Below are 17,370 nucleotides of genomic sequence, written 5' to 3' on the forward strand. Positions count from 1 at the left end.
GGAGAGTGGGGAGGGGTGGCTCTGGCTGCCCCTGAGGGTCAGGGGAATGGGCAGGGCAGGTAGGTACCAGGACCTATGGAAGCACTGAGCCTGGGAGATGCCCCACATCACTGGGGAAACTGAGCTACTGCCCATGAGGGTGGCAATGCAGGCTCTGCCCTGCCCCCACCCCAACCTCACCTGAATGCGGGTGAGAACCTCCTGGAAGAGGGGAGACTTGTCAGTCCAGGTGGCCAACAGCTCAGCAGCTCGCTCAAAGTTCTTGACATACTCACTGTACATCTTCAGGAAGGGAGCCAGTTTCTGGATCACATCACCGATGCGGGGGGTGGCTGGCCTACAGGAGGGGCATCCAGGTGTTGTCCTCAGCCTGAGGACCTTGATGCCAGGCTCCCTACACCTCCCCAAACAGCCTTTCTGCTGCACTTCTGGGTGCAGGCAATGAGGGATGTGTCATCCTCCCACACGTGTGTGTGGTTTATCCCCTTTGCCTGTGAGACCTCTGAGGGCAGATGCTGTTCTCTCCCAGGGACTGGGCTCACCCAAAGGCCCAGTACAGTGCTGGGCCCAGAACAGGAGGTCAACAACAACTTGACACTTATAACAATAACAAGTGCCACATGCCAAGCAGTGCCTGAGACATGCGGCATGTCTCATCTCATTTAATTTTCATAACCCTACAAGGGCAACAGTTCTTGGCCCACCTTAGAGATGAGGAAATCAAGGCTCAAAGGGGTACGAACTGACCCAGGACCATCCTGTGGTAGGGCCTGAAGGTCTCCAACCCAGGAACTGTTACAGCAGAGCGGTCAGGAGTCACCATCTGGAGCTGCCCTGCTTGAGCTGGATTCCCAACTGTACCACTTACTCTAGCTGTGTGTTCATGTGCAAATCACCTAGCCTCTCTGTACCTTAGTTTTCCCATCTGACAAATGAAAATGATGGTAGGTGACCTCAAAGCATTGTCTTTTTTTAAAAACAAACAAACAAAAACATTTATTATGAAAACGTTTAAGCAAAGGTAAAATAAAAAGAATATAATAATGAACCCTATGTATCCATCACTGGATTTAACAATTCCTAACATTCTTCTTTGCCAAAGAATTTTAAAAGATATCCCAGACATCATGGCATTTCTTTGGTAAATATATAAAGCAAGTAATTTCACCACTAAATGCTTTAGTGGTCATCTCTGAAAGCAAAGAGGGTTTCTTGCATAACCCGATGCCATCATCTTACAGTGGGCTGATTTGAAGATTAAGCGAGTTAATAAGTGAGGTATAAAGCCCAAGTCCGGTCATGTAGGGAGCTCTCAGTTAACACTGGCTATTTCCACTGGCTCCTGTCACTCAGCCTAGTGAGAACCTGATCCACACATACAGGCTCACGCGCACGCATGCACGCACACACACACAAACAGCCTCCCACAGCTCATTCCTCCAAGCCCCTTGCCATGAAGACAATGAGCCTAGAGCAGAAGACTGCTGTGGCCACACAGCAAGGGCAGGGGCCTAACAGGCCAAACCCAGTACACTGGGAGCTGTGGTCAGGGGCCTCAGGGGCTCCTGGTGGACCTCACCAGTCATCCAGCCTCTGCTGCAGCTCTGGGAGGAAGAATTGCGCATGGAACTGGTAGATGGAGGAGATGTTGGAGAAGATGAGCCTGACCACATCCTCAGGGAAGGCCTTGCTGCTTCGGGCCTCCTTCAGCAGCTCCTGGAAGAACACCTGCAGCCACCATTGGATTACTGGGCCTGCAGCAGAGAGGGAGCCACCCACACCAGCCCAGGGGAAGACAAACACAGCCCCAGGGACTTCGGGGACCCTCCCAGGCTACCGAAGGCTTTCGCCTCCTGGATATCCCATTATTCTCACAAGAACCCCAGAAGAGATAGGCAGGGATATTCTGGCCACTTTACAGATGGATAAACCAAGGCCTATAGACTCAGGGACTTGGCCAAAGGTTGGCAGCTGATGGACGTCAGAAATGGGGCAATTCAGGGTCTGTCAAGGTCTTGGCCTTCGCCAGGCTAAAAAGCCCTCTGCTGATGTTAAATGATTTAACCCTCTAGCCTTGGGGCTCCTTAAGAAAGTGTGAAAGGGTAATAACGGTGAAGATGTTGACCTTGGGATGACAGATGGGGATGCTCTGTGGGGCCTGGAAAGACTGGCTGGTGTGTATTCTGCTATACGTGAGGCACAAGGCACCAGGGTGAAATGGGGAGTGGCACTAATGGGTTAAATCCTGATTTCTGCCCCAACTCCGGCCAATGGGGTTAAAGGACTCAGACTTCCTAAAATCAATTTGAGGGGTCCTAACTCTTAGCCCTGATGAGGTGGGTCGAGAGGAAGAGCAGGAGTAGGGAGAGGAGACCCGGGTACTGGGGGTCCAGTAGGGGCATCCTGGCCACTGGCCTGGTCTAGCAGGTGGAGGCGTGCCACGTAGGCCTGCTCTGTCTCCAGCAGCTCCTGGACGATTCTCTTCTCCTCAGGCTCCTGTAGGGTGTTTGGGGGGAGGAGAAGAAGAGGGACAGCTTTGGTCTCGGATGGGGACCTTGGGTATAGTCTCCAAAGATGCCTCAGTGAAACACACCTCCCGGCATTCATGCCTTCCCATGGTGCATCTGGGCTGGCTCTGGGGTCATTTTAACTGAGAGAATTGGACAGAAGTGAGGCTGTACCAATTCTGAGCCTAAGCCCTAAGAGGCCTGGAAGCGTCTCCCTGTGCTCTCTTGGGAGCCTCAAACCACCATATCTGGAGGTTTGGTTGCCCTGGTGAAGAGACCTCATGAAGAAACCACATGGAGAGGAGAAGCCCTGAGACTACACAGAGAGAGAGCGAGGGGCCCAGCCATGCCAGCATCCCAGCTGAGCCCAGCTGTCTCCACCCAGCCAGGCACCCGGCTTGAGAGTTGAGCTTCTTGGACATTCCAGTCCCAGCCGCTATGTAACTGCAGCCACAGAGAGACCCTGTTATGGACTAAACTGTGCCCCTCCCCGCCAATTCATATGCTGAAGCCCTAACCTCAAATGGGACTGTATTTAGAGATAGGGCCTTTAAGGAAGTAATTAAGGTTAATTGCAGTCATAAGGGTGGGGCCCTAATACACTAGGAAGAAGAAGAGATACCAGAAGACTGGCACAAAGAGAAAAAGTCCTGTGAGGAGACAGTAAGAAGGCAACTGTCTACAAGCCAAGAAGAAAGGCTTCACCAGAAATCAACCCTGTAAGCACCTGGATCTTGGACTTCCAGTCTCCAGAACTGTGAGAAAATAAATTTCTGTTGTGTAAGTCACCCAGTCTACGGTATTTTGTTATAGCAGCCTGTGCTGACTAGGACAAACCCAAGCGAGACCAATATAAAAACTATCCAATAGCATTCCAGTCAACACACAAAATTATGAGAAATAATAAATTATATTCAGACACTACATTTTTGGGTGGTTTGTTATGAAGCAATTAATAACCGGAACATACTACTATGATCACCATCCCCATTTTGCAAGTGAGGAAACTGAGGTACAAAGAGGTTAAAGTGACTTGCCCAAGGTCACACAGTTTGTAAGCAAAAGAGCCGGGATGTGAACCTTGGCAGTCTGGCTCCAGGTACACAGTATCGTGCAGCCTAGCTCTTGAACTCCACAGACAAGGAAACTGAAACCCAGAGAAGGGAGGTGACTTGCCTGGGATCAATATAAGGGCAAGAATTAGCACTGATCTCTATTTCTAGTTGGGCTTGTTACCTCCTTCAGTGGGTAAACTGAGGCCACACCAGGGTAGGGGATCTGGTTCACAAGATGGAGACCGTTCCTAGCTGTGTGGCCTTGGACCAGTTCCTTAAGCTGTCTGAGTTTTGATTTCCTTGCCCAGAAGACTCTACACTGAGGGGTGTGTGAAATAGTACCAGCAGTGTGGTGCATATTAGACACTTAAAAGCCTTTAGTGGAAGAGAATTTAGCTTCCAGCTGGGGAAGTGCTGACTCTGGCTGAGAGAGAACGTATGGGGAGGAGGAGGGCGGTGGAGGGGACTCCTAGTTCCCCACTTCTACCCCAGCCCTTAGGCACCTGCATCCCCGTCCCGGGCTGGGTCCCAGGCTGGTAAGATTTCCTCCAGGCCCCGCTGGACAGTTTGTTCTTCAGGGAGCTCAGGTACCTCCTGCTGACAGTCCTGGGCTCAGACCCCAGGGCCTCCTCCACATCGGGCCTCTGCCATGGCCCTGTGGGTGGGGAAGGCCTGCACCCAGGGTGATGATGCTTGGCCTCCAGCATGTGGGCTCCAGGTGCTGCTCCTGGTGTCCTGAGAAGAGAGCGGACTTGAGGGTTTCCTGTCTGAAGAGTAGGAACAATAGTGCTTCGTTGGTGGGGATTTTGGAGTGATTAATGCAAATCACTCGTGTGCAGTGGCCCCTGAATACCTGGCCCTCAGGAAGAATTTGCTAAGTAAAATATCCACTTCCCTCCTAACACTTTCTTGGGGGGAACACCAGTCTTCAAAATGAGTCATCCTGAACTGTGTTTTGTTCTCTGGGGAACTACATACTTCCCTGTTCAAAATGCAGTGAGGAACCCTTCCTTCTGCACACAGAGGTTTTTAAAAGCCGCCCCCCTCCCCACCAGTCACCCTCATCTGTGGACCTCGCCCCTGTTTTTAGTCTCTGCAGCAAGAAAGGCCTTAAAACCTTAGTAGCTGACAGGTCAAGGGAAGGTGGGAGTCACAGAACACTGTGAAGGGAGGGTAGAGCTGCTAAAGGTAGGGCTTTTCAGTAGGAGCTATATGCCCTACGCACCTCCAGCAGGGGGCAAAAACCAGCCTGGGAGCAGCTTTCCTGTGCTACCAGAGACGGGCCTTCATAGGGCAGCTCTGTCACTATACTTACTGGGTCTGCAGGCCAGCTAACTTTAGAAAACAGAGTCCACCCTCACCGAATATATCCAACGATTTGGGCTACATTCCATTCCCTTTGGTGTGGAATGGCTTGTGACGACAGCACAGGTAGGCACCCTTATGAGAAAGATAGGCTGGGAAATGGAAAACCAGCCAGGTACAGAATCTCCGACGTTCTGTGTGAAAGTTTTTCATTACTCCCATTTTGAGCTAAGGAAAGTGAGATGCAGAGAAGATAAGCACATTTCAGCTAGGGGGTGGCAGAGGTGGGATTCAGGTCAGGCAGGCTGGCTCCTGAGCTTTCACTTTAAACTGCCCCTGCACATTTGAGCCAAGGAGAAACAGGTCCAGAGAGTCGATACAACCTGCCCCAAGTCACAGCTTGACTTTGCGGCAGAGAGAGGATTGAGACCCAGTGTCCAATGGCCCCTCGTGGGTTCTTTCACTCTTCCCTGGTGCTCCAATGCCCAGTTTCTCAGCCTATAGATCTTCAGCTCATGGAAGTAGCTGAGACTCAGGTTTTCTGTTTTACATGTGGTTTCAGCTTCTGCATTTCTCTCCAAGTGCCCCAGGCCAGCTTCTCTTTCCTCTTCACCCCTCTTAGTTTCAGATCAGCTAAAGTGCTGAAGATCTCACAAGAAAGCCCAGGCCAAGGCAGCTAGCATGGGGCCCCTTACACAATAAGGGGTAACTTTTACCCTCTTGACAGGGCTACCTCTACCACATTCTGGTCTGAGGGCTGCCTCCTCCTGCTAGGGTTGTTGTCTGGGCAGAGTACCTATACTTGAGGGTCTCCACCGGGCACGCCTGGCATGCTGGGTTGGGTGCTGCCTTCTCCTCACACCCATGGGGATGGTGGGCCAGGACGGTGGTTCCTAGAGCTGTCCTCTGTGCTAAACAGATATGCTTGGCAAAGGACCCCGGGAGAGGCAGAGTAAGGTCACCTGGCTCAGAAAGTTGAACCATCCTTCCAGGTGCACATCTATGCCACTCCTGCTGGGAAGCCCACTGAAGGTTTTGTCTGCTCTGAGCGCCCTCAGCACAGCGTCTGGGACCCTCCTAGGATATTTACTGTCCACAAGCTGGCATCATGGTAATTCTATGAGCTTAGCATCCAAAGACAGAAATCTTCTGGAAGGAGATCATTTTTTAGGCACCTGGGTCTGCTACAGTTCCTGTGTGATGCTGCTCTGTACCAACTACACCCCTTCGGGACTGAGGCGCTTTTCCCTGCAGCTGCTGTTAGTATGGCAGCTGATGGGTTATTACCTGAGTTCCTCTCTGGAAATCGTCCTCCTTGGAAGAGAGCTGCCCCACCCAAGGTCAAGTCCACATCCGACGACTAGTCCATGTGGGGGTATAAGGACCCAACCCTTTGGAATGACCTGAGGAGCATCCCAGCTCTAGAACTCCCTGGGACAGACTGGGAACTCTGTTGCAGGTATATGGCAGTTCAACTCCTCCCTCTGCCCAAAGCTGTGTCCCTCACCCCCGCAGGTGTTGTTCCCAAAACTCCACCTAGTAAATCTCCTGAAGTAAATCTCTATCTCAGTCTATTTCCAGGAAACCCTACCTAAGAAGGTCCCTAACACAGTCCTTAACATGCCTCCAGAGTGGATTAAAGCCACACGCAAACACATGTACACACATGCGTGCATGCACACACACACCATCCGTGCCACTAATGACCTCCACACATCTGACCCAGTCTTTTCCCTTCAGACAGAAGCCCCTGCATGGCCCCTTGCCCATGAACTTAAAGCACTTAAAGCCTTTCTACCTCTCTGTATCTTTATTTTCTCATCTATAAAATGGGAATAAAAATAGAACCTACCCCGGTTAGGCTGTTAGATGATTAAATGAAATAATTAACAAAACGCACTTAGAACAGTGCCCCATAGGTAGGCTGACCATACATCCAGGTTTACCTGGTTTAGTCTCAGCTTTTCCTATTGTCCGCTCCTCCCACCAAAAAAAATTTAATGGCATTCACTTTCAATGTCAGTAGTGTCCTGGTTTGAATGATAAATTACATGTTTATCCTATATATCAGGAGTAAGTGCTTGATGAGTATTAGCTATCATTTCTCTGGAGGGGCAACAGGTGGAGTTCTGCAGCTCAAACCCTGTGCTCGGTCCACTCCGTCTCACTCATAATTACACACAGGTCTGGAGTCTCTCCAGCATATCAACAAGCACGCCCTCACCTCTGCTCAGCTCCTGGTGCCCCAACAACATTCTCCTGTGCTCTGAGGAACCCATGACTGAGGGACACAGGCGCTGCCCAGGCAGGAGTCCAGGACAGGGCCCAGAGAGAGATCTGCTCACTGAGAGGAGTCCAGAGCTCCTGGGACAGGCTGGGGCCTCTGTTGCAAGTACATAGCAGTTCAACTCCTCCCTCTGCCCAATGCTGTGTCTCTCACCCCCACAGGTGTTGTTCCCAAAACTCCACCCGGTAAATTCCCTGATTTACTGGCCCTGGTCCTATTCCTCAGCCTGGAGACTGGGAGGGTCTGTGCTGCCCAAGGGCCCAGGGGAGGGAGGAGGAGCTAGAGGGAGGCTGGAGGGAGGCCAAGGTGACCCTTCCCACCCCCACTACCCCATACCTGCTGTTCTCAAACACGGTCACCAGATTGGATACAGATGCCAGTTTCTCTTTACTCTTCCCCTCCATCCTGCAGGCCTCCAGGGTCCCTGAAGTAGGGAGAGAGGCCTCCAGCCAGCACACTCAAGCCACCCCTGCCTGGGGTCATAGGTAGGCTAAGTAAGGCATTGGGAATCTGCTCCCATCCTTCCTGAGGGCCCAGCAGATCTTCTCCTGGCTTCCGAGAAAAGGAGGAAGTGGTCCCGGAGCCACAGCCCTGCAGAGGAAAGGCCACTGCTCCCCACAGAGGGAGGAGCCCACTCAGGCCCCACCCCTCCCTCACAGGGGCTGACCTTTCACTCCTATAGACCCTCACTTCTAGAAGCCACAGCACCAGAGGTGGTTTCTGGAGCTGGACCCCTGGCTGGTCTCTCGGCCTGACCGTCTCTGGCCAACTACACTTTCTCACAAGATCCTATGGTTTTACTTGGTCCTTTCTCAACTTCTTTTCCGCAAATGACCCTGTTCACTGCTGTAAGGAAACAGTTTTTTTCTTATTAAAAATAAATCACAAGCCTGTTAAGGGCTGGCAAAGAGGAGTTTATGTTCTCACCTCCCCACTGGGGTTCTCTTATTTTAATGGCTGCTGTCTCCACCTTGTTGCCCCAGGGGAGGACAGCTTCCTCCCTGAAACTCTGATAATAATAATAGCTAATACACACTCTTTTTTAGTGCTTACAAGTGTTTTCTCATTTAATCCCATAACCACCTATGAAGTGAGTCCTATTACTATCCCCATTTTACAGAAGAAAAAACTGAGGATCAAAGAGGTTAAGTAACTTACTCAAAGTCACCCGGTAAGAACGCAAAAGAAATGTTTCTAAAGCAAAGGTGAATATCTTACAATTCTAGCAAAGATTTGGTTGTGAACTTGGATGACCATGTTCTCACTGCTCCACCCTCAGGCTTCCCTGCTCCTAGCACAGTGGGTTGTCTCCACCTGATGCCTCTTCTACCACCAGGCCTTCCAGAACAAATGGCCACTTCCTCTGTTCCCTTAATTAAGCCTCACAGGCCCTCAGGGATCTCCCGCTGGGTGCTGGTCTCCCTTGTCCTGAGCCAGGGGCCTCCATTGAGATTGGTCTTTGTTCTGCAGTGTAGAGACTTGGTACTCAAGTACCTAGCACAGCTTCACACTCCAGTGCCTATGAACCCCTGGGGCCTCACACGCCCAACAGCCTCACTCTCTCAGAGCTTCCCCTGAGCAACTTCTAGCAAATACCTGACTCCTCCCCCAAACCCTAAATTTCACGAATCTTCCTCACTTTTCGTCTTTACTTTTTATTACGGAGTATTTAGAACATATACAAAAGTAGACAGAACAATATAATGCACCCCGTGAACCCATAACCCAGACCCAACAACCAGTGACTCATGGCCAGTCCTGCTCCATCTGTAGCCACATTCATTCCCCCTTCCCCTATAATTTGAAACAAATCCCAGACATCAGATGATTTTTCGCCCATTAATATTTCTGTGTGTATCTACACACACACACAATCACACACATACATATAATGGTAATATTATTCTATATGTACATATATACATATGTTTTATATATATTATATACAGTTGACACTTGAACAACGTGGGTGTGAGCTGTGTTGGTCCACTTGTACATGGATTTTTTTTTCTAATTGACCCGCCTAGGTCAAACCTGCTTCGTTCAAGTTTCAAGTGTATTTTTGATCAGCCATTGGGATCCATGTATGCAGAAGGCTGATTTAAGTTATATGTAAATTTTCAACTTCGTGGGAGGTCAGCACCCCTCACCCCCACATTGTTCAACTGTACATGTATATGTAAATGTATGACACAATATTATCTATTATCATTACCATACCCCATTTAGCAATGGTTCTTCCATATGCTTAAATACCCAGTCAGCATTCAAAGTGCCAATTCATCATAAATGTCATCTGCTATAGACTGAATTATGTCTCCCTCAAATGCGTTTATTGAAGCCCTAACCCCTAATGTATCTATATTTGGAAATAGAGAGTTTTAGAAGTAATGAAGGTTAAATGAGGTCATAAGAGTAGGGTCATAATCTGATAGGACTGGTGGCCTTATAAGAAGAAGAAGTGATCTTTCTCTCCACAGCCTCCCTAAGTCCCCAATCTCACATGGCTCAGAATAAAAGCCATGTGAAGATAAGTAGACACGTACAAGCCAGGAGAGAGTCCTCCCCATAAACAGAACCCTGCCAGACCTTGACTTGGGACTTCAGAACTATGAGAAATAAATTCTCCTGTTTTTAAGCTTTCCAGTCTGTGGTATTTTGTTATGGCAACCTGAGCAGAGTAATTTATCATTATCTTCAAAAAATCAGGATCCAAATAAGGTCTACATGTCACAACGTGCTGACCCATCTATTAAGTCTCTTTTCATCCACAGGTTCACCTCGCTCTTTTGGTTATGCTACACAGAACAGCTAAGAGGACACTGGGTTGCTGGCCCTACGGGTCCCACAGTCGGGATGATGGTAGTGCTGGCTCTTGGATTTCCTGTTCAGGATAATTAGAGCTAGGGGCTTGATCAGATTCCTACTTAAATGCCATTTCTTCCTGGATGTCCTCCCAGGTCTGGAGAGGCCACCTTCATTGGTGCTCCTCTTCTTTCAACTGCAGTGCCTGGTTTCCCCTCGGCCTCCAGACTGTATGTTGGCTCCCTACAGGCAGGGCGAAGGCATGTGTGCTTCCTGGCTTCCAGAGCAGAGTCTGGGCTGGAACAGCGGGACATGCATGCCCCTCACACGGAGGTGGAAGAGTGGGTAGAGGCATCTGCAGTAGGCCACCTAATAGCCCAACTCTGAACATGACACAGGCACCATCAGAGCAGCATCTGCCCAGGAAGGAGGGTCAAGATGCGCACATCCCCAAACAATCTTCCAGGGTTCTGCCTCCCAATGCTCCCCATGCTCCTTGACCTTGGCTCCTCACAGTTCTGTGAGCCTTTCTACCTGACTAACGTCTCACCTGCAGGCATCACCTGAGGTCTCCTTCTTCACATACACACACACACACACACACACCCTCCCTGAACCACCCAATTCAGAATCTATCCCAGGGTTCCTGCCCTCCTACCCCAGCCTGACTATTCTCAAGACTTCAGGGCATCTCTAGGGGCATGTCTCATCTTCGCTTCCAACTCAACACGCAGACTCTAAAACCAGCACTGTTATCCCATGGAAAGATTCTCAAATTCTTGGTGAGCTGTCGAGACCCTCCTGGTCTGGCTCTGATCAACCTTCCCAGCCATTTCTTCCTCACACGCCCCCAGGTCTGGGTTGTGACTTTGAGTGCTGGCTCTGTGCTGAATCAGCTGAGCTAAGCTGAGCCACAGTTCTAGACACCCCTTTCTTGCAATTATCCATGGTTCCAGAAGGGATGCAGCAGCCGTGTTCACTCCTGAGGGGGGCACAGGGCTCCAGCATTGTTGTACTTCACACTTGTTGATGCAGGTCTCTGGGCTCTCCACTCACCTCCTCCTTCAGCTCATCTAACTCCTGGACCAGATGTGTGATTAGTTTCAGGACAGAGGGTGCCTACTTCTTCTGCAGGTCACCTGTATCACTGAAGTTGGTGGCTTGGAGGTGGCTGCCTGTTCATCCTCCAGAGTCCCACTTCTTCTCACTGGTTCAGTTCATTGTTGCTTTCCCCACTTCACATCCATCTTCCCTATCCGACTGCCTCCCCTGATGATTTTAGACTCAGAAGTAGCAAATCTTTAAGTAGCTTCCCCATTGTAAAAGGTCAAATCCTATATTCTGTCTCACTCTTGGTAGTTCTACTTCTCTCATTAAATCTGACCTATAGGAAAAATGGTCATGGGAATGTGAAGTACATCATAGGGAATATAGTCAATAATATTGTAATAACGGCGTTGTGTCAGATGGATTCCAGACTTATGGAGGGATCACTTCATAAGTTATATAAATGCCTAACCACTATGTTGTATACCTGAAACTAATATAATGTTGTATGTCAACTGTAATTGAAAATTTTTAAAATTATCGGACATATATGCCTTCGGCTAGTAACTGAACTTCACTTTCCTCATCCGTGAAATGGAGATAATCACAGTGCCAACCTCCTGTGGTGTTGTGAAGATTAAATGGGAAAATAATATGTGTAAGGGCTTAGAAAAAGGCCAGGAACAGAGTAGGTCCTCAGTGAATGTTGGCTACAAACATTTTTATTCCTGACAGAAGACCTTCCCATGGCTCCCCTCTGCCTTGACCAATCAGTTCTTTTGCCTGGAATGTCTCTGCCCTATCAACAAACAGCCTGTTCACCTCCTCTAGGAAGGCTTCCTTGGTTGATATCCACTGCCAGAAATTCCTTTTCTTCCTCAGAGACTTGGTGTTTCTCTCTGTTTACTTGGACCTCTTCTGCCCCATTCATTAAGTCACACATTCAATCGACAAGTATTGAGCACCTACTATGTGTCAGCACTCTGATAGAGGTTATGGATTAAACACAGTCTCCTGCCCCTCAGCCCACAATGTAATAAGGAAAGTGAGCCTGTTAACCACTAAAATATAGTGGGAAATTCTTTGAACCAATGAGTTGTGAACACCCAAAGAAGGGGCATTGAAGTCTGCAGAAAACAGAGGGTGCTGCTGTTAAGGCTTCCTAGCCTTTTGGCTCTCTAGGCGGCACCATGGAGGTTGGCAAGAACAAGTGCCTTACAAAAGGTGGCAAAAAGAGAGTCAAGAAGAAAGTAGTCGGCGCATTTTCTAAGAAATATTGGTATGATGTGAAAGCAGCAGCTATGCTCAATATAAGAAATATTGGGAAAACACTAGTCACAAGAACTCAAAGAATCAAATAGTCTCTGATAGTCTCAAGAGTCGTGTTTTTGAAGTGAGCCTAGCTGGTCTGCAGAATGACAAGACTGCATTTAGAAATCTCAAGCTAATTACTGAGGATGTTCAGAGCAAAACTACCTAACTCATTTCCATGGCATGGACCTTACCCATGACAAAATGAGTTCCACAGTCAAAAACTGGCAGACCATGACTGAAGCTCATGTTGACGTCAAGACCAAAGGTGGTTACTTGCTTCATCTGTTCTGTATTGGTTTTACTAAAAAACGCAGCAAACAGATTCGGAAGACCTCTTATGCTCAGCATCAACAGGTCCACCAAATCCGGAAGAAGATGATAGAAATCATGACCCAAAAGGCACAAATGACTTGAAAGAAGTAGTCAATAAATTGATTCCAGAAACATTGGAAAAGACATAGAAAATGATTTGCCAATCTATTTATCCGCTCCGTGATATCTTTTTTAAAAAAGTCAAAATGCTGAAGAAGCCCAACTTTGAATTAGAAAAACTCATGGAGTATTATAATGAAGGTAGCAGTTCTGGAAAGGCTACTGAGAATGAGACAGGTGTTAAAGTTGAAAGAGCTGATGGATACGAGCCCCCAGTCCAAGAATCTGTTTAAAATTCAGACTTTTCATGGAGATAAATAAAACCTATTCATGATATTGAAAAAAAAAGAAAAGAAAAGAAAAATGAAAAAAAAGAGCTTTCTAGCAGAGGCAACCTGAAGGATGAAGGATGAATTAACTCTCCAGGTGGACAAGGTAAGAAAATGCATTCAAAGCAGAAGGAACAGCATGTGCAAAGGGGTGTGGGCGTGAGAGACCAGGGCAAGACCGGAAGAAGAGCAGAGAGTCCAGCATATCAGGGTGCCCAGGGGCTGGGGAATGAATGGCAGGGCATAGGCTGAGGGCCCTGGCAGGATTTGTCTGCAAAGTTGGATGATGTGCTTATGAGGTGGGGGAGTGTATACAGAATTTTAAACAGAGGAGCCCCTGATCTGACGGCTATGAACACGTCCCCTCTGAGGGTGGACAACGTCTCCATTGCAGGGCTCTTGGGGTCCTTACATGGGTAAGCCTGGTGCTTTCTCCCCTCTGCTTTCAAGCCCTAAGGAGAATGGAAGAGCTCAGTTCTCTGCAGCCCAGACAGGGGGAAAGAGAGAGGAGAGAGGAGGGAGAGAGAGACGTCCAAGCACAGACTGTGGGGCTGGGCAGTCACGGGGCTGACAAGAAAGCTCTGCCCTAGGATGCAAAGGGAGCTTGTGAGCAGACTAGGGGCACCCAAAAGGCCCCTCGCTGAGAGCCTTGGGGCAGCAGGGGGCATTTGAGGCTGCCAGGGTAGAACTGTCAGAATTGGGTACCTGGATGCTGTGAGTGTGTGTGGTTTGTATGTGAGTATGTGGTATGTGTATATGTGTGGTGTGTGTATGTATGTGATATGTGTGGTGTATGTGATATATGTTGTGTGTGTGTGTGTGTGTGCATGCGTGCGCGTGCGTGTGTGTGTGTGTGCAGGGAATTTCCAGGGGTTCATGAAGGTGTAGCTTTTTCAGGGGAGAATGAGAACTCCCAGGGGAACATTTATCCCCAGTGAGCCAAGGCCTGGGAGGGAACAAGCTTGGCCTGGTGTGTTCCCAGAGGCTCCCCCTCATTCTCAGCTCCGCCTCACCTGCTGGCCTCTAGCCTTAGCCAAGCGCAGCACCTTCGGAGAGCTTAATGGCCTGTAACAGACAGGCCTGTGATCAAGGGATGAAGTGGCTCCAGGGACTGATGCAGGCAGCCAGCTGAAACCTGTTCCTGTGGCTTGTGTGGTCCTTGACACCCCTCCCCATGCCAGTCTCACAGCCTTCTCTTCCCCCTCAGCCCCTACTCTCTGGCAGGAGCTGTCTGGGTAGTCACGTGGTGAGCAGAGACCATGCCACCAGTACCAATGAGAGGAGTGGGCCTTTGTCACCGGTCCCTGACTTGGAGGGGGAAAGCTAAAAAAAGCTAGCCTCCCTCTCAGACTAGTCTGGACTGTCCCCTCCCTTAAACAGTCAGAATTTCCCCACTCTGCTGCACTCCCACTACTGCTGAGACTGTCTTCTGGGAGGACTTGGGGCTGCCCCTTTAGCGGGTGTGGGTCCAGGCTTCAGGCAGTCACCTGCCTTCTTTCCCTTCACCTTTTCCAGGACACTTCTCACATTTTGGTTTCTGTATGTCTCTGCCCCTTTATGGTCTGGATGTTCCTAAATTGTATTGTTAGTCTGAGGGCTATAATTACTCAGAGCCATTCAGCTCTGTGAAGAACACAGGGAGGCAAAACTCAAACTCCCCCAGTTGAGGGCTGGCCGCTCAGGCGGGGAGTCTGCTCAAGGGCGTAAAGACAGCAGAAAGACAAGACAGCAAATGAGTCAGTCCTGACGTGGGTGGCCGAGAGGACGTCAGCGAAGAACGTAAACAGCTTTCTTCTTCTGCAGTGTGTGAACTATCTAGTTTCAAAGTTGGCATTCTCAGAGATTGGGCAAGGCTTGCCCTGGCGTCCACCCCACTGTTCAGGAAGGACTCAGGGTCACCAGAGGCAGACAGCAGGCGGGGCTGAGGGAGGTGTCCTGGGAAACAGGAATGAGAGGGAGGGGTGTATGTGAAATAGCAGCAGGGCTATTTATAGCAGCCAACAGTGCAGGAGGCAGGAGCCATGCCCCCAGGAGGCAGAGGGACAGATTGTGTTTCTAGGGGAGGAGAGTGGGCCTGGCAGAGCTAAGGCCAGGATCTGGTCAGGAAGGCGCCAGAAGGGAGGCGGTGAGGTTGCCCAGGCCAGGAATGGTGCCAAGCTGTGCCCGAGAAGGCACCCAGAGTGCCAGCACACGGCCGGCATACAGGACCTCACGCCCCACCCCGGGTCAGGTTCCTTTTATCTCCAAAGAGCTGTGGGCTGTCCAGGACCGCTGAGTCCTTCACAGCAGCTCATAAAGAAACATGAGTCGCTTGGAGAGAATCAACAGACTTCCAAGTAGAGTAAGGGAACCAGTTGTTCTTACACAGCCAGCCGATTGCCCTGCCCACTGGTAACCTTTCTCCCATGGCCCACCTCCCAGCCTGAGCCACTTCTTCCCATCTTCCTGCACAATAGCAAGAGCTGTTCTCTGCCTGCGATTCCACCATTAATACACCTTCTCTAAGCTCCTCTTTTACATACGTTCCAGGAGAGTTGTTATATAACCAACCACACATAAGCCACTAAAATCCAGTTCTCCCATAAAAAGCTGCAGGATTCCTTCCTTCCGTCCCATCAGGGTTCTCCTTATTCTTTCAGCACATAGTGCCTGTGCTCAGAACTTGGAGGAAAGGTGACAAATGATACTCATAAATCCTGCCTGAGGCCTCAGTCCTTACAAGACCCTGAGAGGGCAGGACCTTTATTTGTGTCTGCGTCCCCGGTGTTAGCACAGTGCCTGCCACACAGTAGGCCCTCCACAAATCTTTCGTGAGTTCTGAGCATATAGAAGGGGTCCTGGGAGAGTGAGTTTGGCTTTTGGTGTCCCCTAACCTCATTGTCCACTCTAGCCAGGTTCCGTCAAGCCCCAGCCCTGTCTCCCGCTCCTCTCCCCACCCTTCGAAGTTAGAACACACTCTTCAGTTTTCTACCCACCTCGGGGCTCCGTGCTCCAGTATGAGTGAGGCACCAATCCTTCCCCATCACAGTCCCAGGCCCTCACAAGGCAAATCGCCAAGCCCCATCACAGTCCCAGGCCCTCACAAGGCAAATCGGAAAGATTTGCTGGCCGAATGTCTACTTTAGCTTCAGTTTCTTGACATTTTTTAGAGGCCAGCTTCCTCTGGTCTATGTGAGAGGTATATCTAGTTTATGTCTTACTGGGTGTCATAGCCAAGTCCATAGCCAATGGCCTACATGGCCCAACTCCCTGGCCTCATTTCCACCAGTTTTCCCCCTCTCAGTCTGCTCTGGACACTTGGCCTCCTCCTGCCCTTTGACTTGCCAGACATATTCCCACCTCAGGGCCTTTGCACTTGCCATTTCTGTCTACAACTCTGTTCTGCCAGATATCTGCATAGCCCACCCTTTCGCCTTCTTCAAATCTTTACTTAAATGTTACCTTCTCACCAAAGCCTTTCCTCACCCCAATATACCCTCCAAATTGTAACACTGATGTAGGGAGGAGGCAAGAGAATTAAATCGTTAATCAAGCCACAATCAGAGAGTGCAATATGCGGATCAGACTGTAGCTAGGCCAGGAGGACACCTTCAGAACAAAGGAAAATTTCAGTTTGGATTGCTAACAAACCATTCCCCACACCTGTGAAGGGGAAACGGGAACCAAGAGTCATTCCCTATGGCTACAACATGGGGAACCTATGAATTAAAGGCTGGGAACTGCCAGCAGGCCTTTCACTCTAAATATCCTTACCTTTTCACATTACATACTCTTCCCCTTCCTTGCTGTATGTCCATATCAAAGAAAATGGGTTAACATAGTTCTTTTAAACTATGGCTCAGAGATTGCTATGGCTCACAGATAAACTGAATTCCCTGAATACTCTGGGTCCCTCTCAGTGCCTTTATTCTGTCCCTCTCTCCCTGTCTCTCTCACTGTTCCTCTCACTCTCTGCCTCTGAGAGGAGACTTGTCCATGGAGTGTCACCTCTTTTTTAATAAACTTTCCTTTGACTCTAACTCTGGCATGTGTGTTGAATTCTTTCTACACTCTCCACCAAGGACCCTCTTCTTCTCTTGGTACAGTTTGGTCTCCCCCTCCGCTCAGGGAAATTTGTCCTGTCCTGCATCAACACCACCACACATTCCTAGTCTTTCTCCTTGCTTTATTTTTCTCACTTTCTGATATACTGATTTCTTGTCTATGCTGATTGTCTGTCTCCCCCACTAGAATGTTAGCTCCATGAAGGCAGGCGTTTTTGTCTATTTTGCTTACTGCTATCGCCCCCGCATCTACAACAGCATCTGGAACATAGTAGGTGTTCAATAAATATCATTGAAGGAATCAAG

At 49.3% G+C, this 17,370-nt stretch overlaps 1 protein-coding gene and 1 pseudogene across 1 annotated transcript in view; one reads left to right on the forward strand and one right to left on the reverse strand.

Moving 5' to 3' along the window:
- The window catches only part of FGD2 (FYVE, RhoGEF and PH domain containing 2), a 20,564-nt gene extending 12,863 nt beyond the window's left edge, over window positions 1-7,701 (reverse strand). The window contains exons 1-5 of the mRNA XM_006907310.2: window positions 7,491-7,701; window positions 4,066-4,297; window positions 2,416-2,496; window positions 1,580-1,728; window positions 181-337 (exon numbers count right to left, since the gene is read on the reverse strand). Coding sequence (XP_006907372.1) covers window positions 181-337; window positions 1,580-1,728; window positions 2,416-2,496; window positions 4,066-4,297; window positions 7,491-7,558 — 687 coding nt within the window. The 5' untranslated portion in view covers window positions 7,559-7,701. The remainder of the gene's footprint in view (window positions 1-180; window positions 338-1,579; window positions 1,729-2,415; window positions 2,497-4,065; window positions 4,298-7,490) is intronic.
- Window positions 7,702-12,196: 4,495 nt separating this feature from the next.
- LOC107195350 lies at window positions 12,197-12,994 on the forward strand (annotated as a pseudogene).
- The last annotated feature ends 4,376 nt before the right edge of the window (window positions 12,995-17,370 follow it).

This window comes from Pteropus alecto, unplaced genomic scaffold, assembly GCF_000325575.1.
Source record: "Pteropus alecto unplaced genomic scaffold, ASM32557v1 scaffold202, whole genome shotgun sequence".
Lineage (NCBI taxonomy): Eukaryota > Metazoa > Chordata > Mammalia > Chiroptera > Pteropodidae > Pteropus > Pteropus alecto.